The sequence below is a fragment of the Epinephelus lanceolatus genome, chromosome 15 (assembly GCF_041903045.1).
Source record: "Epinephelus lanceolatus isolate andai-2023 chromosome 15, ASM4190304v1, whole genome shotgun sequence".
NCBI lineage: Eukaryota > Metazoa > Chordata > Actinopteri > Perciformes > Serranidae > Epinephelus > Epinephelus lanceolatus.
This window is the reverse complement of record NC_135748.1, coordinates 22,546,196-22,571,797: the sequence shown is the minus strand read 5'-3', so window position 1 is coordinate 22,571,797 and position 25,602 is coordinate 22,546,196. Positions and strand designations below refer to the sequence as shown.

The 25,602-nt window shown below is 41.3% G+C and overlaps 1 protein-coding gene across 2 annotated transcripts in view; it reads left to right on the top strand.

Annotated features, from left to right (window-relative positions):
- ltk (leukocyte receptor tyrosine kinase) overlaps window positions 1–25,570 on the top strand; it is an 86,960-nt gene extending 61,390 nt beyond the window's left edge. The window contains exons 18-29 of one of the 2 annotated variants that reach the window (XM_078175064.1): window positions 3,204–3,365; window positions 4,108–4,218; window positions 9,208–9,394; window positions 11,169–11,259; window positions 11,798–11,862; window positions 13,950–14,079; window positions 14,188–14,285; window positions 14,499–14,591; window positions 14,860–14,961; window positions 18,647–18,781; window positions 21,254–21,344; window positions 21,466–25,570. In XM_078175064.1, coding sequence (XP_078031190.1) covers window positions 3,204–3,365; window positions 4,108–4,218; window positions 9,208–9,394; window positions 11,169–11,259; window positions 11,798–11,862; window positions 13,950–14,079; window positions 14,188–14,285; window positions 14,499–14,591; window positions 14,860–14,961; window positions 18,647–18,781; window positions 21,254–21,344; window positions 21,466–22,521 — 2,321 coding nt within the window. In that variant the 3' untranslated portion in view covers window positions 22,522–25,570. Of the gene's footprint in view, window positions 1–3,203; window positions 3,366–4,104; window positions 4,219–9,207; window positions 9,395–11,168; window positions 11,260–11,797; window positions 11,863–13,949; window positions 14,080–14,187; window positions 14,286–14,498; window positions 14,592–14,859; window positions 14,962–18,646; window positions 18,782–21,253; window positions 21,345–21,465 lie in introns of both variants that reach the window. The other variant, XM_078175063.1, reaches the window with a different exon arrangement.
- Window positions 25,571–25,602: the final 32 nt, after the last annotated feature.

Genomic DNA, 25,602 nt, shown 5'->3' with positions numbered 1-25,602 from the left:
ATGATGATGGTGAGATGTGGATGAAAAAGCTTTTAAGTGTACATTGAGTTAAGGGTGTCAAACTTGAGTGGAGTAGAAAAGAACAGAGCTAACCTCATCCTCTAATGAAGACTGTGAGACGTGATTCAAAGCCCGAAACAAACCCACCTTGGTCGACACTTAGATGTATGTCTTAATTCAACTAGAGTAGAATAGAAGAAAGAGTGCAGATATAAATAATAAGAAGAAGACGAACAAGAATAAACCAGTCAGGCAAGAGAGTGAAAGTGGGTCATAAGACACCTTTTAAAAGAGTCAAGACAAACTGCTGTTCTTATGTTTTCAAGGAGACTGTTTCAGAGTCTTGACCCAGCGACTGAGAAGGCCCTGACTCCCAAATGTGTTTGACGTGGTTGCGTAGTGGTTAACAATCCTTGAGCCACAGCTCTGAGGGGCTTAGCTGTACTGTGTCCTGGAATATAGCTCGGGGCGAGACCATGCTTTACACACAAACAGCAGAATCTTGAAGGAATTCAATACCAAACAGAGACCAAGTGCAGCGATGCTAGTACAGGTGTAATATGTTGGGCCACGGTGTTCTGTACTAGTTGCAAGCAGTTAAAAGAGGCCCAGTAGAAACCAAAATATAGGGAGCTATAATAATTGAGTCCTTGGGAAATTTTAGCATGGATTACTTTATAAATCTTTAAATTAGGAGGTCCTGATTCTGAGCTGAAAGAAGCTAGATTTGAAAACTGTGTAAACCTGTCTATTAGATTCCAGAGTATTGTTGAATATTATTCCAAGGAGGACAATAGGATCTCTGCTTTGTTTTCATTTATTTGTTGAAAGTTATTAGTCATCTGTCCCTTAATACCATGCAGACATTCAGAGAGTTTAGTCGGTTCATTGGGTTGAATGGGAAGGTACAGCTGCCTGTCCTCTGCGCAGCAGTGAAAAGAGATGCTGTGGTTCTGGATAATTTTGCCTAGCATAAGCATAGAGATGGAAATTAGGAAGGGACCAAAGACTGTGCCTTGAGGGACTCCAAATGGGAGATACATGGGGTTAGAGGATGAATTGTTAACAGTGACAAAGAAGGTCCTGTTAGTGATGTTAGGGTGACGCCAATGAAGAGCTGTGCTCTATACACTTTTAAACATACAGGAAGGCAGAAAAATGACTCAAATGCCAGTTAATATTCACCCTGGATTTTATTTTTGCAGTTATAATATGACAAGGACATCTTTCTAGTTATATAACATATAGTTGCGTCGCTGCTTAGAGTCACTCCAAGAATAGATAACATTAAAGCAAAGACACAGTGTTGCTGTGAAGATTAAATCCTGAGCTCCTGGGTGTCTTTGCACTTAGTTCTCCAAGCGACTGATCCAGTCAAAGCTTCAGTGTGTATGTGTGTGTGTGTGTGTGTGTGTGTGTGTGTTTGTGTGTGTGTGAACCTGTTTGTGCCAAACTATTTTTCCTAATACATGTGCATGGTTTATGTAGTGGTGTTTTTTTGTTGTTTTTTTTGCGAGACTACCATCTGATTCTCATTATTTAGTGGACGGAAGAGGAAGGCAGGCTAATTCACAGCCTCATGTTGCTTGTTGCCCTCGGCGCCAACAGACAGCCCTCCATTCTCATGTGAAAGACGCTGTTGTTAAAGTGTGTGCAGCCAGTCGTCACAGTGACTGCCTCTGCAGTGTTCAAACATGACATGCATTCAAAGAGCGACCCAAAGAAAGAGATTAACTTAAATGGTTATTATTATTATTGCATTATTAAGATTTTACAAGTTTTTTCTGTAATTGAGTTAAATCATTGTTTGTAAGTGAAGGATGAGGTTTAATATGACACATAACATTCAGAAATTCTAACAAGAAACAGTGGAACACTGTTAAGGTCACAGATTAGAGTGAATATTTTGATAATGTGACATTTTTATTACAAGCACATATTGCGGTTTACACAAATACAGACATGACTGATCACATACACTCCAGAGCAAGGCTACAATGTTCTGTATTTTTCTTACTGTCAACAACTCTCATGAAAACACCCAAATTCAACAGTGTGTTAGTCCATCTCTTCCTGACTTCCACACCCTGTGTGTGTCTCTCAGCCGTAATAGCATGTGCTTCTGCTCAAAACGTACAACATACTTGAATGTTTCATAAAAGGCGAACTAATTTTCTAAAACAGCTGGACCTTGTAGTTACTCACCATTACTCAACATGTATAAATATAGTCATTTATTTGGGGCTATTTTCAGCCACGGATGTGGCACAAAAAGTACTCACAGCATCAAAATGGTGAATGCATAATTGACTCAAAATAAAGAACAGCCCCCAGGTGCATTGTAAGAAAGGAACATGTCAACTAGGGTTACTGTGTGGCTCATTCATGTTTGTTTTTGTGTGTGTGTGTGTGTGTGTGTGTGTGTTTAAGCCCCTACGACACAGAGGAATACGCGATAAACCATCTGTCTTTGGCTCCAGAAACAATATTTCAATCAGGAGAAAAAGAAGAATGGTGAAGACAAAAGATAATGTTTAATACATGAGTGTACAGATTAACAGATAATTTGTGCTGATTGAGGTTTTACGGAAGTCTTTGGAGCTTGGGCATCAGAGGGTGATATTTTGTGATTGAGGGTTGTCTGTGTGGCAGCAGGATAAATCCCCCATAGAGTCCAGACACTGATGGTGGTGGTGGCTGCTGATGACTCTGAGGCTGATGAGGCCGATGAATCCGTGAAGACTAGGTGGTGATGGGTAGGTGGAGGGCGTACAAGACGGCAGCAAGACAGAACTACGGCAGAGAAAGAACCATATTTAAAATGAGGAGCAGTAAGATGATAGGCTGACAGAGAAGGTGTGTCGTTGTGCTATTGGTTGAGTGTGAATCAGCTCAACTCAGTTGACAGACCCAGGCAATGACACCTAGAGACAGTGAGTGAGCATACGTGCAAGGAGTGAATGGCACGGTGAGAAAGAAACTTAAAGCATGGAAAGTGTATATATATATCATATCAATTTATTATTGGGTTTGATCCTTTCATTGGATTTGCTGACAAAAAGAAACAAAAAACATATCGCCCGGCCTTGTTTGAGTATCCTGCAAAGTTAAAGAACTCCCTCTGTAACAAATCCTGGTGTTTGTGGGTTGTTGTTTTTTTTTTGCATCCATGTGTTTATGTGTGTGGATATTGTCCCCTGTAGCCATGGAGAGTCACGGCGAGTGTGAGATCAAGGTGCAGCTGAACTGCAGCCACTGTCAAACGCAGAGCTGCAAACGAGATGAAGACACTCACCACATCCTCTGTCTCTGCGACGACGATGAAGTCCTGGCCAGCGATAACGTCACATGTGTCGGCATCATAGGTACGTAATTAACCCCAACAAACACTGCCTTTTTCTGTTGGTGTAAACAGCTCATTTTAATGATGATAAATCCCTCAAAATTCTTTCCCATCAAAACACATAATGCATCTCAACTTAATTATTTTTTAAAGTCTATTAAAGGAAAAATTCACCCACAAAATTATCATTAGTGTTACAAAACTTTGTTTTTCCTCACATGCCTCAGTGGTGAACAAGGAATCTAAAAACAGAGCAAATTCTTGATACATTGAGGTTATAGGGGCCGTGTTTCGCAACAACACTACAACAAAACATCCATTTTATTAACTCTCACACAAGTCGTATTTTCGCCAAAACCTTACTATTTAAAACACTTCTGCCCATGAGAAGCACACATGGGCATGGGCACATGTTTGACTGAACTCTGCTGGTGCATTCTGTTAAGTTGCCCAGGCCACTACTTGTCTGTGCGTGAGACTGTTTATGCCCACGTGTTTTAAGGTGACTGTTTTAGTGATAATGCATGTGTTTGGGAAGAACTTAGCATATGACTGGGAAAATAAGACGGCTGTTTTTGATAGTTTTTCTATTGATAAACAATAAATAATTTGTCTCTGTTTTTTAATCCTTTGTTCATCATTGGTTAAATAAAGTTTTCTTTGCCACTTTACTGTAACACAGGATGGGTAATTGATATGCAAATCATCATTTTGTGGGTGAAGTATTCCTTTATTGGAGCCTCTTCTCCCCTGTCTCCCAGCAGCTCCTCAGAGTCCGGCTCTGCAGGGCCCGATGTCGACATCTTTGATCCTGGCAGTCGTGGTCTCCACCATCGCGAGCGGCATCGCGCTGATCTGCACTGGCGTCATCCTCAGTAAGAGACTCCTCGAGCTCTGTGGGCAGTCAGTGCCCTCCACCTTCACCCGGCTGTGAGTGCAGCTGGACATACAGATGCTTTCAAGATGTTGCTGAACAGAAACAGGAACACCTTTTGATAAGTGTTGGTTTGAATACCCTCCTCTGGCTGTGCGCCGGATGATTAACAAAGCTGATAGGGCTCTGAATGAAACGTTCCTGACACAATATAAAGTGAGCACATATGGACACTTATAATAAGCACTTATTTCAGGTGACTCACCTTTTGCTTTCTGTACGTGGATCCGATTTTTTTTGTGCTAAAAGAGTGTGAAACAAGATTATCCTGCAAATGAGAGGTGAGATGATTGAAGTGATTGCGGTTAAGTACCACATTGTTTATACAATCTGTTGTATATACAGTATGATTGCTCTAATGGAAGCAGTAGAGATGTACTGTGAGCAAGAATACATCATTGACTATGAAAAGGACAAGAAGGAAGGTTTGGCATTTAACAAGGAAGTTTCTCTCAGCCGGAGATTGTGTGCTGATGAATGAGATTAGACAGCAGTAAATGTCAGGCGTTATGATTCAGTAACTGAAAAATAACCCTTAAACAATCATGATTACGTAGCCATAAAGATTAGAACATTATGGGGACAAAAGAGAGCTGTGATAAAAGATAAGCCTCTCAGTCACTTTGGGAAGCACACAGTTTATCTGAAGCCATGGGCATTGAGACTTGAGCTGTGATGCGGCAAAAGGCGATTTACACAAAGCACTGTGATTTGGTTTTGAATGAAGATTTGTTTGATATCTGTAATCTGAGACAATCTGGCAATCAGACAAGCTGTAAAACGCTTTATGCTTTACTGATGATTCTTGCACACATAAACTGCTTAAAGTAGGAATAATTAGGGAATTAACCAGTTTGAATTCTACTACACAGTGACAAAAACACACTGGGAAGGAGAAAGGAAAAACAACTGAGGAATTAAAAGACAACCACAATCTAATATTTCATATGAATTATGATTATAACATTACCTAATGTGTGCATTAGTATTTATCTTGGTCTCAAAAGCTGCTATGCAACATATACTGTTTAATGTTGACGAGGGCTGGGCGATATATTGACATTATATTCATATCATGATAGGAGATTTAGGGCTGTTGCGATAACCATAATATTGACAAGAATGACAAGGCTCTGAGCCTCTATTCTGAGAGTTGCATGTTTGCTGTTTGCCAAGAGTTGGAAAATATTCAATTATTTAGCTAAATGTGCAGCTGCTCATCACTTTTTACCCACAGTGGAGGAGGTGCGGGACAGTTACCAAAAAGATCATGAAATCAGTTACAACAATAATGATTGAAAAGTTGATACTTAACCCAGAGAGACCAGCAGGTCCGTCCTCTCTGCCTATGTAATTCAGCCCTTCCCTTCATCTGTAGCAAGTGCTCTACCTTGTGCCAACATTTTCTCTAATGCGGATATTCTGTATCATAGCAACCAAACACAACCAAAGCATCTCGGCTGACCTCATTGCCCTTCTGTGTTCTGCATTTAACAGTGAGCAAGTATTCCAGTTGTTTTAAAACTGTTATCTTTGTCATTTAAAAAGCAAGAGTATACCTAATAATAGCTCTATGCGCCACCCTTAATCACCACAGGAGAAATTCCTTCATGGTGACAGCCCTGATGAGACTATATTGTCTTCGATTTTGGATATTTATAATGGTAATACAGCATAAGTGTTGTCTTTTTCTGACTTTAAAGGCTGCATTTCAGTAAAATGATTCAGTTTTTATTTGCCTTTATCCACCTAGTCATTCTATACACATTGCTAATTTATCAAAAATCTCGTTTTGTAAATATTTTGTTAAAGCACCAATAGTCAACCCTACAATATTGTCACACTTTTGACATCTAGTCGTCCAAAAATATCATGATATTTGGCTTTCTCCTTATCGCCCAGCCCTAACGTTGACTAATATACTAAATCTAGCTTTATTAACAACAGACACTTTATATAACTACAGTTTCTATGTGGTTGTAACAACAACATACGCAGTCATTCTGCAGTAATATAGGACAGTGAGGGATTATACCGCTAATAACACTTTTTTATTGCACCTTTGTCACCTTTTTGATGACCATGCGCTGCAGATAATTAGGAAGGGAATCCTGACATTTTGATAGACTCACTATTCCTCCACCAATGCTGTATAAAATATAGCAGATTCTCCATCTCTCGGCCTTGCGGTAACCTCAAGTGAATGTGCTGAATATTAAGTGAAGCTCAACAGTCCTTTCCCACAACTCTAAACTTTGTGTAAGGGCCTCTGGAGAAATCTGCGCAGCACTATCTTCCTGTAAAATATCAATTACATTTTCAGTTTTCTGGGCTTGTTTGCTGCCTGACAGGACAACCAGGTGTTGCAACAGCAGCCTGGGGATTTGACTGAAGTAATACACACGATAAAACTCCTGTAAGGAAAGTGATAAATAACTCTGACAGATAGAAGAATACTGAGATTTTTTTTTCCCCCTGTGGCAGTGATCTGAGCAAGATGATGTCAGTTTTACAGTCAACCCTAAAACAAAATATCATGATAACTTTGGGGCAATGAAAAGATTTTGTATTATTTTCTTGGACATTAGAGAAACATTACTAATAAATAAAGTAAGACCCATCCTGATGAACTTTAAGGGCAACTTTGGTCATTTTGAACCTGGACCCTATTTCCCATGTTTTTGTGTCTAAGTGATGAATAGAGTTTTGAAATTGGCTCTATATTGAGGGTGACTGCTTTAGCAGCACTGGCAAAAAAAGGTTGCAATGTAATCCCTGCAAGCAGTTAGGCACCAGTAATTTACATCCACAACAACCGACAGGCTCAGAATGTTATTATAAGCGTCTGACAGTAGCACAGAAAGCTAAATCAGCTAAACATTCAGCCATGACATAGAAAATCTTTTCAGATAACAATCAGAGTCAACCACAGTCTTTAGTGGACGTATATTCACAGTGCATAATTGACAGAAAAACAAAGGAAAATACAGCCAAAGTTTCCATTTAAATCTAGCACCACTGTTGGACCATAATTCCCCCTTGTACAAAGGCAATTAAATCAGCAGATTAGACAGACATGACATCCTCTGACTCCACTTTCATGCTCCCCAGAGGATACTCCTCCACTTTGCATAAAAGATATGTCATGATCACCATTGACCATCATCAGAGTGCTGTTTGCTCAAACACTTATGTAATGTGGAGTGAAATTGTAACTGAACCCTTGAGGAAGAGACAGAACAACTTCTTTAGATCAGATAGATCAGCTCTCCATTACTTTATGATAATACGTACTAGTAGCATACCCTTATATAATATGTATATAGTGCTCCAGTGATAACGTTTTTCTGTAGGCTGACACCAAAGTTAGACTTGCCCTGGTTCCCTTATCAAAAGGCTAATGGGATTTTTCCACTGGATTTTGGATTATTGCAGAAATAAGATCTGTGGGAACTTAGAAGTTTTGTTTAGCAAGATAATCCAGCCGTGATTTTAGCCTAAATGTAGTCACCAGAAGTAAAAAGCTAACATTAGTCGATAAACAAACTACACCAGGGTTGCATGACTTTGTCCACAGGGAGTGGAAAAATGCTAACTCATTTCCAGGTTCAAGGACTCATTCTTGGAGCACTGTGTCAGTGATTGATGTTAATGTCAATGTGTGAAATACACAATGAGAGAAAACTATTGGTTTCTGTACAACAACAGAATACAGGAATACCAGAGTAGTGTTGAGGGTATGTGATGCAGAAAATCAAAACAGCTATAGGTGCGCTGTCCTCCCAGGAGATATGAGGAAATGGACAACAACGTGTGCAGTATATGGCACTAATATTTTCGAAAAATGGGACATACATTAAGAGGAGTTAGAGTTAAAATCAGCCAGGCTGGCAAGTACAAGTCATCAGATATATGACATGCTCTGAACAGAAAAGACAGAAAACAAATGAAAATGTCAGCAGGTGAAACAAACATTTAAAAAGTTTGAGTTTGGTTAGTGCAAGCTAAACATAGATGCACGCTGTGTCATCAGACAAATATTAATTGCAGATGAGATAGTTGTTAAGCTAATTATAAGCAGTCATTAACAAACAGCTGCGGAGTCCTAACTGCATGACATCGTCCTCCTATAATTATCAGACAAAGTGCAACACGAGCTGACTTCTCTGCACACCATAATCGGGCAAATCACTTCCTTATGAAAATGGATAAGCTATTTAGTGTGACGTCCTCACTAACTGCACTGTGTGTAATTGTGTGAATTTGCAAGTGAATAAATCAGATACTAAAAGAAAACCGTGACATTTGTGCAGTTACATACATGTTGCTTACCGCTGCAAAAAGCACACCTGCACACACCCTTCAGGTTAACAGTGTCTCTTCACCTGAGCTCTCCCCCATGCAGGGAGGTAGTCTGTTCCCTGGGCACCCCATCTGCTCCTCCTTCCCCTCCTCCTCCTCCTCCTCCTCCTCCTCCTCCTCCTCCTCCTCCTCCTCCTTCTCCCACCCCTCATCCCATCCCCCCCCCCGGGTCCCTAGCATCTGCACCGGGCGATGGCTCGACGGCACCTCTTACCTGCACGCAACGCCCCCTCCCTGGCAGACTACTAACCTGCATCGGGGACGTGGGCTGCCTCCACGGCGGGTGAGTCCAAACTCACTTGCACAGACAGTCTAGGAGCAGTAACCAAGAAGAGGACATCCCACATGCATCCTGCAACATGGTGTTTTATGTGTGGAAGAAACAGAATTGGGTTTTTACATTGATGAGCATCGACCTCTGAGATGCAGCTTGACCCCTCCTTGTGTTACTGCTCCTACAGTCAGCAGATAGACAGGAAGTTGGGGTCCAGTTGGTGTTGTGATTTTTAAAAAAAAACTTAAGACTTTGAAGTAAAGCGAGCTTGTCTCTTCTTGTCTTTGTCTTTAGTGTGGTACCGCAGGAAGAACAACCTGCACGCAGTCAGGGGGCGTCTGCAGAGTCCAGAGTACAAGCTGAGCAAGATCCGCTCCTCCACCATCATGACGGACTACAACCCCAACTACTGCTTTGCAGGGAAGGCCGCCTCGCTGAATGAACTGAAGGAAGTACCGCGCAAGAACATAACACTTCTCAGGTACACGGTGGTGGATTGTAACTAAGTGCATTTACTCAAGTACTGAGGTATTTTTACTTCGCTTGAGTATTTTAATCTCATGCCACTCTTTACTTCTTCTTCTCTACAGTTCAGAGGGAAATATTTTTATTTTTACTCCACTACAATTATGTGATGACCTAAGTTAGCAGTTACTTTACAAATTAAGATATTTGCATGCAAACCATATGAAAATACACAAGTGCAGCTGAAACGATTTGTTGATTGATAATCATTTAAGTCATTTTTCACCCAAAAACACTTCATGCTTCCAGCTTCTCAAATATGAGGACTTGCTTTTCCTTTTAAATATTTTTATTATTTGATTTCTTTAATTGAATGTTTTTTTGTGTTGAGAATGTTTACTTTTAATACTTATATACTTTCTTGTTTATTCTTACATACTTTTACTTACTTAAAGGGATAGTGCACCCAAAAATGAAAATTCAGCCATTATCTACTCACCCATATGCCGATGGAGGCTCAGGTGAAGTTTTAGAGTCCTCACATCATTGCGGAGATCCCAGGGGAGAGGAGATAGCAACAAAACTCCACCTAATGGAGGCTTACAGCGCCCCAGATTCAAACGTCCAAAAACACATAATTGAAACCACAAAATATCTCCATATTGCTCATCCGTAGTGATCCAAGTGTCATGAAGCCCTGACATAAAAAGTTGTTTGGAAAAACGTCATTTAAACTCTGTTTTTAGCCTCATTGTAGTCTGTAGCTCTGACTGCTTCTCTGGGTTGTGTTGCTACCTCCTCTCCCCTTGGACCTCCGCAAGTGTTGTGAGGACTCTAAAACTTCACCTGAGCCTCCAACGGCATATGGGTGAGTAGATAATGGGTAAATTTTCAGTTTTGGGTGCACTATCCCTTTAACACTTTTAATGCAGGACTAGTAACAGTAACAGTATTTTTTTCTGCTTAGTATTAGTACTAAATGCTTCTACCACCACAGCAGGTACAGCACTCTTGGACCCGATGTTAAAATGTCAGTTTGAGGTTCTGATGTACAGTGGCTGACAAGGGCAAATGTGCTACAACAATCCAAAATGTTTTCATTAGGAGAAACGTGCTGCAGCTTCACAAGCTGTCATCTGTTTGCGGCTCAGTCAATGTGACATATTGTCTGCTGCGCAGAGGATTGTGGGTCAGAATAGGCAGAAAAGCATGCTGGCTTGCATACTGCAAAATTGGACCAGATGTAGTAGAACAGCCTGGTATTTTTGGCATTTGACATACTATGTATTGAGACATATGAAATCTTTTTCTGGCATGCTATATATTACAGTAGTATAGGTATTTTGAAGCAGGAAGAAAAGTGGAGTAAGACGAGGCGACATTAACAACAACAACTTTTTTTTTTTTTTAACATTTGGTGCCCTAGAGGCCCGGAGAAGATTTGTCTTTGTTGACTTAATATGCAGCTTTTTTTGTATTTGTATTTGTTTTCATTCATTAGTGTGTTTTTGACTTTGCTTATTTATTTGTTTGCAGTGTGTTTGCTGTTAGTGTTTGTTTTGGCTCTCAGCGGCACATTTTCACTGTTTTATTTGTTTTGGATTCCCGTGTGTGTTTTTAAAGCTGTAGAAAGCTTCTCCTAATGGAAATGTTTTAGGCAGTTGTTGTGCATTTGCCCTTGTACACACTTGGACGCAGTGCACAGTGCCTTTTTTAAAGAAGTTGTCACTTCAGTTGTTGTGTTTTTCACCTTGTTGGTTTTTTTTATTTGCTTGTGTTCTTTCTCCCAGGGCTCTCGGCCACGGTGCATTTGGTGAAGTCTATGAAGGTCAAGTTCTGGGTATGAGCAGTGATAACAGCCCGATGCAGGTGGCCATAAAGGTGAGCTTGCACTCTGTGAGGCACATGTTGCACCTAAATGTCAGATGGAAGGTCCTCACCAGGAGTTAGGTTCAGTTATGTTCACTACATATGATCAACTCAACAACATCCCACAGAGGTGCTCCTACTCTTGAATGTAAAGGTCACACATGCATGAGGGATTTGAATAGACAAGGGTGTTGCCATGTGTTTATTTAAAGCACTGTACATACTGTGAACATGCAGTAAGGTGGTTTGTTATGTAAAAAATCTGCATAGTGCAAAAATGAAATCCCATATTGCAGAATCATTATGACTGCACAGAATGATTGGTGGCTGTGAATTAAAGAAGTCAACGCCCTGATGACTTGGCTTCAAAACTGCACAAGGTTAAAAAAGAAAAAGCTGAGTGAGCTCCACATGGGTTTGCCTTTTCAATAGTCTGCTGATTAGGTCTAATGATATCTTCCCTCTTGACAATGGCTCACACACACACACACACACACACACACACACACACACACCTCATACTGCCTCTCTGATTCTTTCTGCTCCACAGACTCTTCCAGAAATCTGCTCCGAACAGGATGAAATGGATTTCCTGATGGAGGCCCTGATTATGAGGTGCACCATACTGCAGTTCACACATTGATTCACCCGATGCATTCTTCTTCTAGCACACTTGACATGTGTGAAGCAGCCGCGTGCTTACATCATGAGGCAACAACTGGCCTCTGAGTTAGAGGACATAACTACTGGAGCCAGATGTGAAACTTTATTCTCTAGAAATCAAGCCGCGACTGAAATAAAGCCCATATGTTGGCCTGTTTTGCAAGTAGCTGGTTGTTACAGCTATTTATTCGACAGAACAATTAGTCAAAGACAACCCTGTCTGGGAATATTTTTTGATCTCAGGTAAATAACTATAATACAATTATCTTAACCATTCTTTCTGCATTTTGAACGACTTTGCAACTTCCTCCGATTACTGTCTCTTTTTAACAAATTTGACCAATCATCATAGTTTTACCAGTCATAGCAGTCCTCTGTTTAATGTCACCAAACTCAATTCTTTGTTTTTGGTTGTGAAGATGCGCACATGTGTGACACACACATCTTACATTTACCAACAAAAGTGACTGCTAAAGACAGTGCAGGGCAACTCCCTGATGTTCTGCACAAAAGCGGGGATTAACTGTCTGCACCGCATGTAACGTTGTGGTGGAACACACACCCTTTTGTAGTGCAAAACACATCAGGCTGAAAGAACCAGACAAGACAAATTGTCATGACAGAGCCTGTTGCATGCAGATCTATTGCACATGCTGCAAGAAAAAAGAAGTCAGATTGAATACGCATGGTTAGTGGTGACATTCATGTAGTATAATTTACAAAGTCAGAACAGTGTGGACAGTGTCACTATTGGTTTTTGCAATTTCTGTTTGCTCCTGCTGTTTCATTGCAAAAAATGCCTAAAAACATTGCAATTTTTTTAGAAAAATTGAAACCAGGCATTTCAGACCACATCTTACCGTCCCACAAAATCCTGCAAAATCCTGTGGGGACTGATTGGTTAATATCAGTAGTGAGTCTTCTTCCCAAACATCTGTTGGGCATTTTTGCTTTTTTAAATATGTTTTTACAAAAACAAGATTTGATCCAGATCAAAGAAGACTTTGAATAATAGAGCTGAGATCATACACTGAGATAGAGCCACTAATGAGCAACAAAAATACAAAGCCAGAGCAAAATCAGTCTGGATTTGAGTGCACACATCAAATCTGTTAGCTCAGGATATTTTGAGAGTGCGCAAATGTAGAATCAGGAGCAAATTCAACATGTCATGACTGTAGATTTGAGGGAGGTTCCTTTTTTTGCTATCTTCAAATCCGTGCGTCATTATGTATGTAGTGTGTATCCCTCACATCGAAGTAAGAGCAGAGTAAAACCCCTTAGATCTGACCTGGAAGTGAAGCATCATATTTTCAGACCCTATTAAACTTCCATGTGTGGTCCAAAAGTTTCAACCGTGAAAAAGATATCGCCCTCACAACTGAGATACTGATAAATCCTGTCAGCAAAAAAAGTTGATAAGTCCCTTTTCAAATTATCACACTGCTTCAAATCTGCTGAAGCAATTGGAGAGAACATTTCAAACTGAGCATGCACCCAATCAGGATTTTCACTCAAAACTTGGTCTGCGTTGGCAGTTCAGGCCCTGTGCACTCGTAAATCTTCACTGCAGACTGGTTAAAGCTTTAATTTTTTTTGTAGTGGCTCAAGAGTTTTGTCATTAATACAATAAAATGAAAGTTTAAAGAAGATCAGGGACACATATGACACTGTTTGTAGTCTCCTATGGCAGTGGTTCCCAAAGTGGGTGCTGAGGATTTGTTCATTTTATTGTAACATTTTACTACATAAATCCGAATAAAATAAACTTTTGTGATGTGTTGCAGGCAACAAATTCAAGTGTATATTTACAACAAATAATATTTATCAGTTTGAACATTAAATGTCCTGTCTTTGAATTGTGTTCAATTGAGTACAAATATTAATATAATTAATATTTAATTCAGGTCAAACTTGATTTGTCATGTCTTTTTTCTCGCTCCTGCCCACTTGTATCAAACACACAGAACATTTTATATAACTAACAAACACAAGTGCACGTCCACTAACCCAAGTGTTTTTAATGTCTAACTTTGCAGCAAGTTCAACCATGACAACATTGTGCGCTGTATCGGCGTCAGTCTGAACATCCTGCCACGTTTCATCCTGCTGGAGCTGATGACCGGAGGGGACATGAAGAGCTTCCTGAGACAGAACAGGCCACGAGCTGTACGTCTCTACTACACTTTTCTCTGTGTGTGTGTGTGTGTGTGTGTGCATGTGTGTGTGCTTGTTTATTTTTGTGTGGAACTCTAACCTGAGCTGTGCTGCATCCAGGGCCAGCCCTCTTCTCTCACCATGCGGGAGCTGCTGCAGATGGCCAGAGACATCGCCTTCGGCTGTCGCTACCTGGAGGAGAATCACTTCATACACAGGTTCAGATCCACTGTACTGCAGAGAGCTCAGTTTAAATACAAGCTGGATACGGGGATCAGCAGCACAAAAACAAGATGTTGTGGGCTGGGGGAATGCCCTCTCTAGTCCAACAAAAACATGTGAATGTGTATTAAAGTATTAGGCCTCATTATTTTTCATGATTCCAGGAATGTACTGCTGCTACATTCAGTAAAAGATTTTTTGTTTTTCAGAGACATTGCTGCTAGAAATTGCCTGCTCACTTGCCCAGGACCAGACCGAGTGGCCAAAATCGGGGACTTTGGGATGGCACGAGACATATACAGGTTTGTCTGGTAATACTGCATCATCACACACTGCTGGGCGGTTCACATAGCGAAGCACACAGGATGTCTCTCATAGGAGCAGCACTGTTCTGGCAGCATTGTGTTGCTGCAGTAAATGGGGGACCAGTTGAAAAGCGATCTGATTATCCTTGACGGGGCCAGATTCAAAACTTACTTACAGAGTTCATGGCCTTGTGGTGTTTTGCCTCCTCGTCTAAACTGATGATAAATGGACTTCCCTAAATCAGATTTTTTGTTCTGTTTTTAGAGCCAGCTATTACAGGAAAGGAGGTCGGGCCATGCTGCCAGTGAAATGGATGCCACCGGAGGCCTTCATGGAGGGAATCTTCACCTGCAAGACTGATACATGGTATGAATACTAAACACATTATATATACCAGTGGTTCTCAAATGATGTGTCAATCCAGGTGTGCCATGGGATTTTGTGATAACCACGCATTATTATTGCAATATTCAGCTGGACCTGTACAAAAAGTTATGATTGAATTTTTAATTGACTGTATCAGTATGTTGTGTGCACACATTCCCTAATAGCAGTGGCAGCAGCTCAGCAGTGAGAGCACCGCAATTAAGTTTAGCACAGACAATTAACCTATTTGTCACCATTCACATGTGGGAATTACAAGTGTGTGACACATCCAAATCCCCGATTGGCAGCCAGTGTGAGGGATGATAACATTTAAAAGGAGAAAGACATGAGTGTGACAATGGATCACTTTATTTTTCAGAGCAAATTACAAAAAAGCACCAGTGAGGACGACCGAACGCCAAAAGAAAAGAGGACAGTAGACAGTATCATGAAAGCTACCTGTCTTATTTTTCCGTATTTTTATTGTCTTATGTGTTGATAAGACACACGTTATAGAAGCTTTTGTACACAGATATGAGAGAGATTTTGGTGCCCGTTGATGTGCCTTGGGCACAGCAAATGTGAAACCACTGATATATACAGTAGTTAGAATGAATCCACAGAGAGGAACTGCTCAACCACAGTTTGCTTTTAATCAGTTTGAGGCATCTTATTAGAGGACATTACTTTAAACTGACACTAATATGTTAGTCTTTGGCAAATGCTGAACATCATGTGTTCTCGCTGATTGTTGTCACAACACAAGCATTATTCATACATCGTAATAGACATTGCCCATCAGTACACATTTTCTGGACAATAAACAACTAAGACCAGAAGTGGAAGGCGAATTTGCATCCAAACCAAGTAATATGACTTGTAAACAAAACCACACAGCTCTACGGGGACTCAACATCTAAAGAGCAGCGTATCAAGTGAACAACTTCACAAGGCAGAGCAGAGTCTATATCCAAGACAGTGAGCCAAGTGAACAAAGAACACAGAGAGCAGCAACGTCCAAACCACTTTTTGAATGACAAACGATGCAGAATTTGTAGCGTGGGCCAAAAGAGGTCAGAATTTCACTTTGCAGACTGGGACAAATATTTATTTGCAGATCAAGTCTGAATTTTATATGAACTGAGGAGGCAGGGGATTTATACAGCTGTCCATAAAACTCACCACCAACTTGGTGGTGGGAATATGCTCATGATACAATTTGACAACTAGAAGTACTCTGATGGGGCGCATTTTTCCCTCCAGCTTAAAGTCATTAAGAAGACGAGTCATTTACCAGCATTGACAGTGACATAGATCAAACAGGAAAACAAGAGTGGTGGCTTGTGTGGCTTTCCATCCAGTTACCGGAGCTTAACCTCAGTGAACAAATGCAGGGGCAGACTGGAACAATCATTCAGGCCAGGAATTTGACTCCATCCCAGCCCACCCTGTCCACACAAACCACTAATTTCATAGGCTAACCTCACTTGTTGATGCAGTCAGTGCAACGGCTTTCTCGTTTTCTTTGTGTTACCTGTTTCCATAGTTCGGTTTTCATGTTTACACACATATTGAGTGAAACAGAACCTAAGCTCGACAACGTAAGTATAACTGTTTATTCACCAGTGTCTATTAAGCATTGCCCACACTATAAACACTGAGTCATTTAAATTCAACTTTAACTACTAGTTTTTAAAAAAGGGAAGTGTGTTTATGACTGACCTGGCTCTCACAAACATGTGGCTTATTTTGCAGCATTATTCTCTCCCTCTCTTCTCCACCTTTCCTTTTCTTCTGACCCTCCATTTTACCAGGCAGCTTGTCTAAAATATCATCACTAGAGAAGCAGGTAGATGGTTGCTATAGAGGTAGATTTCAGCTTTTTCTGATTCAACACCTTCTTATTGTAAGCTACTGTCACTACCGTTTGTCCTGCATCTCTCTCTGTCTCTGTCTCTCTTTCTGTCTCATTGTGTCATACGGATTACTGTTAATTTATTATGTTGATCTGTTCTGTACGTCATCTATGGCACGTCTGTCCGTCCTAGAAGAGGGATCCCTCCTCAGTTGCTCTTCCTGAGGTTTCTACCATTTTTTTTCCCCCGTTAAAGGGTTTTTTTTGGGGAGTTTTTCCTTATCTGCTGTGAGGGTCCAAAGGACAGAGGGATGTTGTATGCTGTAAAGCCCTGTGAGGCAAATTGTGATTTGTGATATTGGGCTTTATAAATAAAATTGATTGATTGATTGATTTTAAAAAAAATATTTAAGTCGTTTTGCATTTATATAAGGGGTGGGCGATATGGCCCTACAATAATATCACCATATGTCCGTTTTATTATTAATTTAAGAACATAGAATTGCAACAAAATAAGTGACATAGTTTTACAATTTGCCTTCAAATATTTAGTAAAAACTAAACTAAAATTATCTCTCATTTCTTTAGTTTGTGAACAACAACAGTAACTCAGAGTGAGATTCAGATTCTGTATAAAATATTAATAGTTCAACAAAATAAAATCTACCACAAATTACATATTTAAACAGCTCCCAAATGCAAAAAATGTCCCCTGGGATCTATATATGTAGATCAACAGGTGATTTCCTTCTTTTAGCAAAATCCTGAATGACTGAGTTTTTCCCACCTGGACCTTTATGCTCTGCCATTTCTCCTCTAATCATCACGCTGTAACCTGTGACAGGCTGTTATGATACCACAACTATCGCACATTCACATATATGTAGTTCATGTCGAGCCGCAAGCGTCACGTAGGTTTACATTACCAAAAGTTTATGACAAAATCACTTGAAGGCACAGACATGGTGAGAGAGGAGAAGGAGAGACGCTGTGCTGCTGCCAGAGGAGCCGCTGAATGAGTTCCCTCTGAGCGGTAACTCTCTAAAAGAGTCTGAGAAGTCCGGGGCTGTTCATAAAACATTCAGGATGCCACAGTTTATTCCACACTACTGAAGCTGCTCCTGTTTTTGGCACCACCGTGGAGTCTGTAATAATTTCACTTTCAGCCATGCTTGTTGTCGCCATGGGTAACAGTATGACATCAGTGTGTCAACAAGCCGAAATATCGTGAGTATCACAAAATGAATTTTTCATATGATGTTAAAAATTATACCAGTATTATTGTGAACAAGATGATATGGCACACCCCTAATCTATATACACACATGTACAAACATATTGAACTTGTACACATATTACCCTGCACTGTACCCACCCCTTTGTACCTTCTTTGAGACCAAGATCGCACTCAGAAGCAAAGTACAATGAAATTAGGAAACCAGAAGAGATAAGAAAAAAGTGAAAGAATAAATACATACCTCTGACTCACCTGGTAGTGTGTGCGCACCATGAAGGCCAAGTCCCTTGCAGCGGTACGGGTTCGATTTCAACCTGTGGAACCTTGATGCATGTCATTGCCCTTCTCTCTCTAACCTTTCCTGTCCATCTTCAACTGTCGTGTCAATAAAGGCCAACAAATCCGCCCCCAAAAAATCTTGAAGAAATAAATATACAATAAATAAATGGGTATCAAAGAAATGATAAAGTAATAAAAAGTGCATGATTACATTCTGGTGTCCTCAGTCTGAGGGACATGACAACAGGCAAGTTCCAACATGTGATACTCATGACAGAGTCAGCTCAGTTACTGGTCTGTCTCTCCCCCTGCAGGTCATTTGGAGTGCTGCTGTGGGAGATCCTCTCTCTGGGTTACATGCCGTATCCCTGCAAAACCAACCAAGAGGTGCTGGAGTTTGTCACCAGCGGAGGCAGGATGGATCCCCCCAAGGGCTGTCCGGGGCCTGTGTGAGTACTGACACAAGATACATCAAAAGAGACGAGCTCGGATGTGAGGGAGAGGCAGGACACAGTTGGTATGACTTTGGAGATAATGGCACAGGTTCTGCTTTGTCCACCAACTTTGATGTGGATGTGATTGAACTTTCTGAAAGTTTTCTCTGCTTCTCTTCTCTGAGACCCAGAGGGGACACGAAGGAGGAAAAAATAGATGGGGAGAGAAAAGATGATTACTTTTGCCTATTCCTCAGAAACTTTTTCTTGCGAGTGGAGAGTTTGGCTCAAGCGCAGTGGACGCAGGACACAGGTGTAACTTTGTCAAAGAGGATGAGGTTTATTAAGAAAACATGAATGGTGGAGATGAGAGTTGGTCCAGGGAATTTCTCTGGTGAGACTGATGATGAAAGGGGAAAGAGGAAAATGTAGGTTCACTGGAGAGCAGCAGGAGAGGGCAGGCTGGTGAACTGGCGTATAGGGCGGTAGAAATCCTGCAACGCAGCAGAACAAAGTGAGTGACAGGCACGAAACACAGCAACAGAAGCTTCACTAGAAGAGTTAGGAGCAGCCTGACAGGTACACTACCACAACTTCAGAAACAACAATCTGGCAAAGGTTGAAGAAACTCATGACTGATGGTTGGCAGGAAGGTAGGCAGAGGAGGATGATGAGTTGATTAGCGACAAGTCTATGAAGTAAGAGGAACCAGGCATCAGGATCAAGAGAGCCAGGAGAACCACACCCACGCCAAAAATTAAACACAGACGGACAGCGAGGGAGAGACAAGAAGAAGCTGGAGACATGAGGGAGTGGTAAGCACAAGAAACACAGAGAACTGATGAGGCACGGCCTCGGCGTGTGTCACTTTTGTGTTGAGTCTCAATGCACAGCTCATGCAACAAGCAAAGGGCTTCATGAAGGTGAATATATCCAAAATCAGCAGGTGTGATTATTAAACACTCTCAGCCAGTGACATCACTGGTTTCACAGCTCTGAAACAGCTGTGCTTAAGTTATCACCTGAACATGATAATGAGCCGAGCAAACAGAAAGCTTCAGCCCACCTCAGGAAATGTCTGAGCGGTTTAGAGCATCACGACTCAACACACATCATCACAAACCTGCACACAATGACAGATGGAGAATGATAGCATTGATTCTAAAGTATCTCACCTCGTACATGGTCAGATTGTTCTGTAATTAGTGTTGCACAACAGCGTTTGCACTAGAAGGTATTTATCTTCTTTTCACCCATCTATTTTTCTCTCATCTCTCCCTATGTCCCCTCAGAGGCTCTGTATAAAGTGTTAAGATATTACCATTTGTAATACTATGACATTTTCTTATTTCACAAGATAGCTCATGTAACGTAAAGCCAGTGGCGGAAGAAGTACTCAGATCCTTAACTGAAGTAAAAGTACCAATACCCCATTGAGAAAATGCTCCACTACAAGTAAAAGTCTTGCAGTCAAAGCCTTACTCAAGTAAAAGTTTCTAAGTATTTAGCAAAAATAAACTTAAAGCACTTAAAGTAAAAGTACTCACTGTGCAGTAAAATATTCCTGTCAGTGTTAGATTAATTTTACTGCTGCATTAATGTGTTTTTGTTGCATTTTACAGCTGTAGATGTTTAAGGTTATGCCCACTTTTAACTCAAGTGTCACGTAGATGAATCTACAGCAATGCCTCATATTGTATAAGATCATATGTTTGTAGCGTCACTGTCCTGTCAAAACTACAAATCTCAAAGTCAGCCTGTCATGGTGTCAGAAAAACAGCTCTGTCTTCAGCTTTGTGACGATGCATTTTCCAGCTGATCCAAGAGGTTTTTAAAGAGTTTATTTAGCTTAAGAAGTAAAGAAACATTTCCTCCTTTAGTTTATCACAGTCATTTAGAATCTTAAGATACATCATTTCCACTGGACAGGAAGTGTATGAAGAATTGTAATTTGCAAAGTGACTGAAGCTGTCAGACAAATGTAGTGCAGTGAAAAGTACAAGAGTTGCCCCTGAGATGTCGTAGAGTAGAAATATAAAGTCGCATAAAAGGGAAATACTGAAGTAAAGCACAAGTCCTTCACTTTTTTTTATCAAATGAATCTAAGTTATAGATATTGTCGTACTCACAAGCAATGTTTCCTTGTCCGTCACTCCAACTTGCTGGCACTGCCTCTCACTTTACTGTCACTCTAGTTATTTGATCCTAAATCAGGCTAATCCTTAACAGATTACACACACAGCTTCTGGATTTCTATCTTCATAAGCACTGATACAGATCCACTCAGGTATTACACATAATGATAAACAGACCCAGGACCTGCGGTAATAGAATAAGACCAGACCCAGTCCCTGTTGACTATGTTAAAACGTGGACTTGAATCCATAAGGGTCACAGAGCAGATCTCAGTTACAGGTTACTGGTAGACACGTGAGGACCTCTACACTGCATACATCTTAAACAATATGTCTGTTACTATGTGTGTAGCTATCGGATTATGACCCAGTGTTGGCAGCACTGTCCCGAGCACCGACCCAACTTCTCTACTATCCTGGAGAGAATCAACTACTGCTCTCAGGTACGCTCCACATCACACCTGTCTGTACATACATTAAAATGACCTCAGTGTGAAGTAAATGTGATGTTTATTTTCTTCATTCTGTTTTTAATAACTTTTCGGCTCCACTGCTCTCCATCAGGACCCAGATGTGATCAACACACCCCTACCTGTAGAATACGCCCCCTCCTCAGAGGATGATGGCGGAACAATAATCCGTCCCTCTGACCACACCTCCACCAGCCTCACTCCACTCCTGGTGTCCCATGCTGTCTCCCAGGCTTCCTCCCCCCAGCTGGGTCTCTCCTCTCTGGGCCTGGGTCCGACTCCTCTTCCCCCACAGCCTACCAAACCTCGCCTACTCCTCCAGAGGACCCAGCCTGTCCACCACGAAGTGACATCATGCCGCGAGGCTCTGGAGCCGTCCTGGGCCGAGCCTGTTCCCGTTCCTGGTTTGTCAGCAGGGGGCCACTGGCTCCACCCTGAGCCTCCTCATCACCAGCCGTGCTCCAGAAACAGCTCCTCCTCAGGGAGCCAGAAGCTGAAGAACAAGACAAAGAACCTGTGGAACCCCACATACGGTTCTTGGGTTTTGGAAAACTTCCGAGGGAAGAAAACACTCGCTCACACTCAATCCATGCCGCTCTCAAGCTCCGCTTCCTCCACTTCCAACACACAGGCTCCTCAGACCTGCAACACAGCCTCAGACAGCAACCAGGCTGGGTGTGACAGCGCCACCAGCACTCATCTCAGCCCTTCCAGCCTCTGCACTTCCTCAACCTCATCCCCGTCATGTCAGGCTCAAGCTGCCCAGAGCACATCCTCCCACAAGACCGCAACAAGTGGCGGCACAAAAGCTGGTATAGACCTGGCTAAGCTCCAGAGCTTCCCCTGTGGCAACGTCAACTATGCCTACGACGAGCAAAGCTACGAGGCAGAGAGCCTGCCCTTGGTTATACCCAAAGCCCCAGAAGCCATCACAAACACCAGCTCTGCTCCCAGTGTCTCCTCAGGGACCAGCCTGGGACTGGTGTTAGGCCTCCATACCTCCTCATCTTGTATGCCAAAGCTGCTGCTCAAGCGCCACGCCAGCTACGGACACGAAGACGTGAGGAGACACACCAAAGCTGAGAAACCCACACGTGACCGAGACTCAGGCTTTTCTCTGTCTGAGGATCTCAGCGTTACCCCCATCTAAGAAACGGCTTACTGTAACAGGGATTTGGATTGATGTGAAACGTCACCCGGAGCTCCTTTTCTCACAACATGAGAACTTCTGGAACAAAAAACATGACCGTGAGGGCTCCACCAGTCCGAGAGCCATAACATCAAATTATCTTAGCTCCTGGAATGCTGGAAAACACAAACACTCCTCTGCCCTGTGATACAGAGAGCCAACGCTGGACTCAAAGCTCTTTCCTGGGCCTCGGGTCGATGGTAGCTGAAACACTGAAGCTGAAACACTGAAGCTGAAACACTGGACGACACGCAGCCCAGCACTCTCTCAAGGTCCACACTGCTGGTGACGGCTGTCATAAGTTACTGCTGTAGCTGGACTCCTTTTCTACCGATTTGTTTTTGTTCTTTCATAAAAGCTTTGGTAGTTCTTTATGTTGCATTATAGTGTAGCTGGAGTTTGTAGTATTCCGTGTACAGTACGACCATAACAAACCAAAAAATACTGAGCCCCAAGAGAATCTCCAAGCATTTTATCCATTTCTTTTTTTGTAATTTTTAATTTCAGATGTTACTAAAACAATTTCATTTATAATTGTATACCTGTACATACTTTAGGAACTTACAGTACAACATGATACACATCTGTGATTCCGATTTGCTTTCACCCTAAGTAATGTGAAAACACAAACACCTAACATACTGCAATAACACGTCTTTGATTTGTCCCAACAAAAAGTATGTGTGTTTCCATCACTTCCCCAGCAGGTGGAGTTTGCTCAGTTGATCATGGACATGCTGTAGCTCATTTAGACGACTCTCATTCTATTTCTATGGTGTAGTTAAGTGTGGGATTTCGGTCTTGTGATAACAAGTAGTGAAGCTTTCTCTTGCCGTCCACTGATTCCTGGTCAGTGACTCTGACCCCTTCCTAATTTAAGCTGCTGGTTTCGGTCTGGTGCTTACAGACAGCCTGGCAGAGTTACATCTGGTTTCCTGGAAACGTAAAGGATAACTTTGGTATTTTTTTAACCTTGAACCCTCTTTTCCCCCTTTTTTCTGTCCAAGTGACTAATGGGAACATTCATTTTCGGAATGGGTGTAGTATTGAGAGATTGCTGCAGCAAGCAACCACGAAACAGGCTGTGATATAACCGCTCCATCAATTTACGTCCACTAAAAGTGCTTGTTTTTGCCACTGACAGGTCCAGATTGGTATTTTAAGTGTCTGACAACATCATGGAAAGCATCCCTCCAAAGGTCAACCTGTATGTTGAAAGTAAAATTCTTTTTAACCAGAAACAGCCCCGAAATCGCTGACATCAGACGCTCCGGACTACATTTAAATAAACAGTAATTTTATCTCTGTAAAACACACTTTGTTTGTTGACAGGTGACAGACACTAAATAAAACTCACAAAAGCTGTCCTGGTTAATCCTCCCACTATTCCAACAGTCGCCAGCTCTGGTTTGATTGAAATTCGCCCTTAAATAAATCAGTCAAAAGTGAAAACATGCTGCTCTGTACACGCTGAAATGACTTGTTTATTTAAATGAAGTCTAGTGAGTTTGGCGACGACAATTTCGGATCTATTCCTGGTTAAATACAGAGAATGTTAATATTTAACGAAAAAGTCTATCTCTAGGGACCCTTCTCCATAATGATGTCAGGCACTTAAAATAAACTGGGCCTGTCAGCAGCAAAAACAAGCACTTCAAGTGGACATAAACTGACGCTCAATATTAGAACAATTTCAAAAATTGTTCTCATTCAACAATTAGACATAAAAATATGAGAAAATAGGGTCAAGGTTGAAAAATACCAAAGTTACCCTTCAAGTTATTCCCAGTTTATTAATTGAGTTTTTGTGTGGTTAAAGAAAAAAAAGATACAATGTGTTTACAGGTGCAAGCAGGCAGATACCTGTGTGATTTACCTGTGGACAGAGCCAGGCTAACTACTTCCCACTGTTTCCAGTCTTTATGCTAAGCTACGCTAACTGACTGCTGGAAGTAGCTTCAGATTCACTGTACAGTCGTGAGAGTGGTATCGATTTTCCCATCCAACTCTGCAAGAAACGATTCCCTTAAGGTGTTAAATAGTTTGAGGTGATCACCGACTCCTTGTGAAAATCACTTCCTGTATGTTCTTTAAATGCGTGGAATTTGTGCTGAGATATTTTTTTGCCAAACCACATAGATCTTGATTATTTTTGACTACTACCTTCCCTCGTTTCCCAAATATTTACTTCAACTGCAGGAGGTCTCATTGATGTGTAAGCGTGATGAATTTGATAACCATGCAGATGTAAAAAAAAAAAAAAAAGATATTTTTGTACTCACCTTGTACACTGGACTAACCCATAGCATATGTAGCGGTTTTATCATTTACTTGTATTAATTTATGTTACTGTTGGATCTGTATTTGTAGTCGATCACTGCCATTAAATACCACCGCGCTGCATCTGCTGATGTGGTGCCGGTAGTACCCATGTTTACTCAGCAGGGGGAGGTATTCAGCTTTGATATACCAAACATGCTGCTGCAGGTATCTCAGTTCATACAGTTCAAATGTTTATTCAGTATTTATGTTTTCAGTTTATTCTTATTTAATCGATTCAGTAGTTGTATTTGATGTGTGTTGTTATTTTGAGCCTGAACATGCTGATAGTTTATTTTTTAGTATGCTGAATGACATTTTGTTTTAATGCTCAGGCCTGCGGATGTTAGTGAGTGTCGTCTTGGTTGCTCAACATGTTTTAGAGAAGCTGTTTCACCAAACGGCTCATGTCGTTTTCTAAAGATTTTTAGCAACAGATTAGTGCCATTTACTGTGGGATTTATTTCACAGAGAAAGAAAAACAATCATCCTCGTCTTGCTCACAGTGTATATTTTTTACGGCCTGGTGTATTTTATTTCACACTCATTAAAAAGTTTCTTGTTTTCTTTATGTAGCTGAGGGTGTTTATGCCTCAACCAAAAATGCAAAGACATTCTATGCAATATACTGTCCTTCACACTTTGATCTAACCTACCCGTGCCCCAAATAAATCCTCATATATTGATCGTATTTGTGTGAGTTTGATCAGTTACACAGCCTGA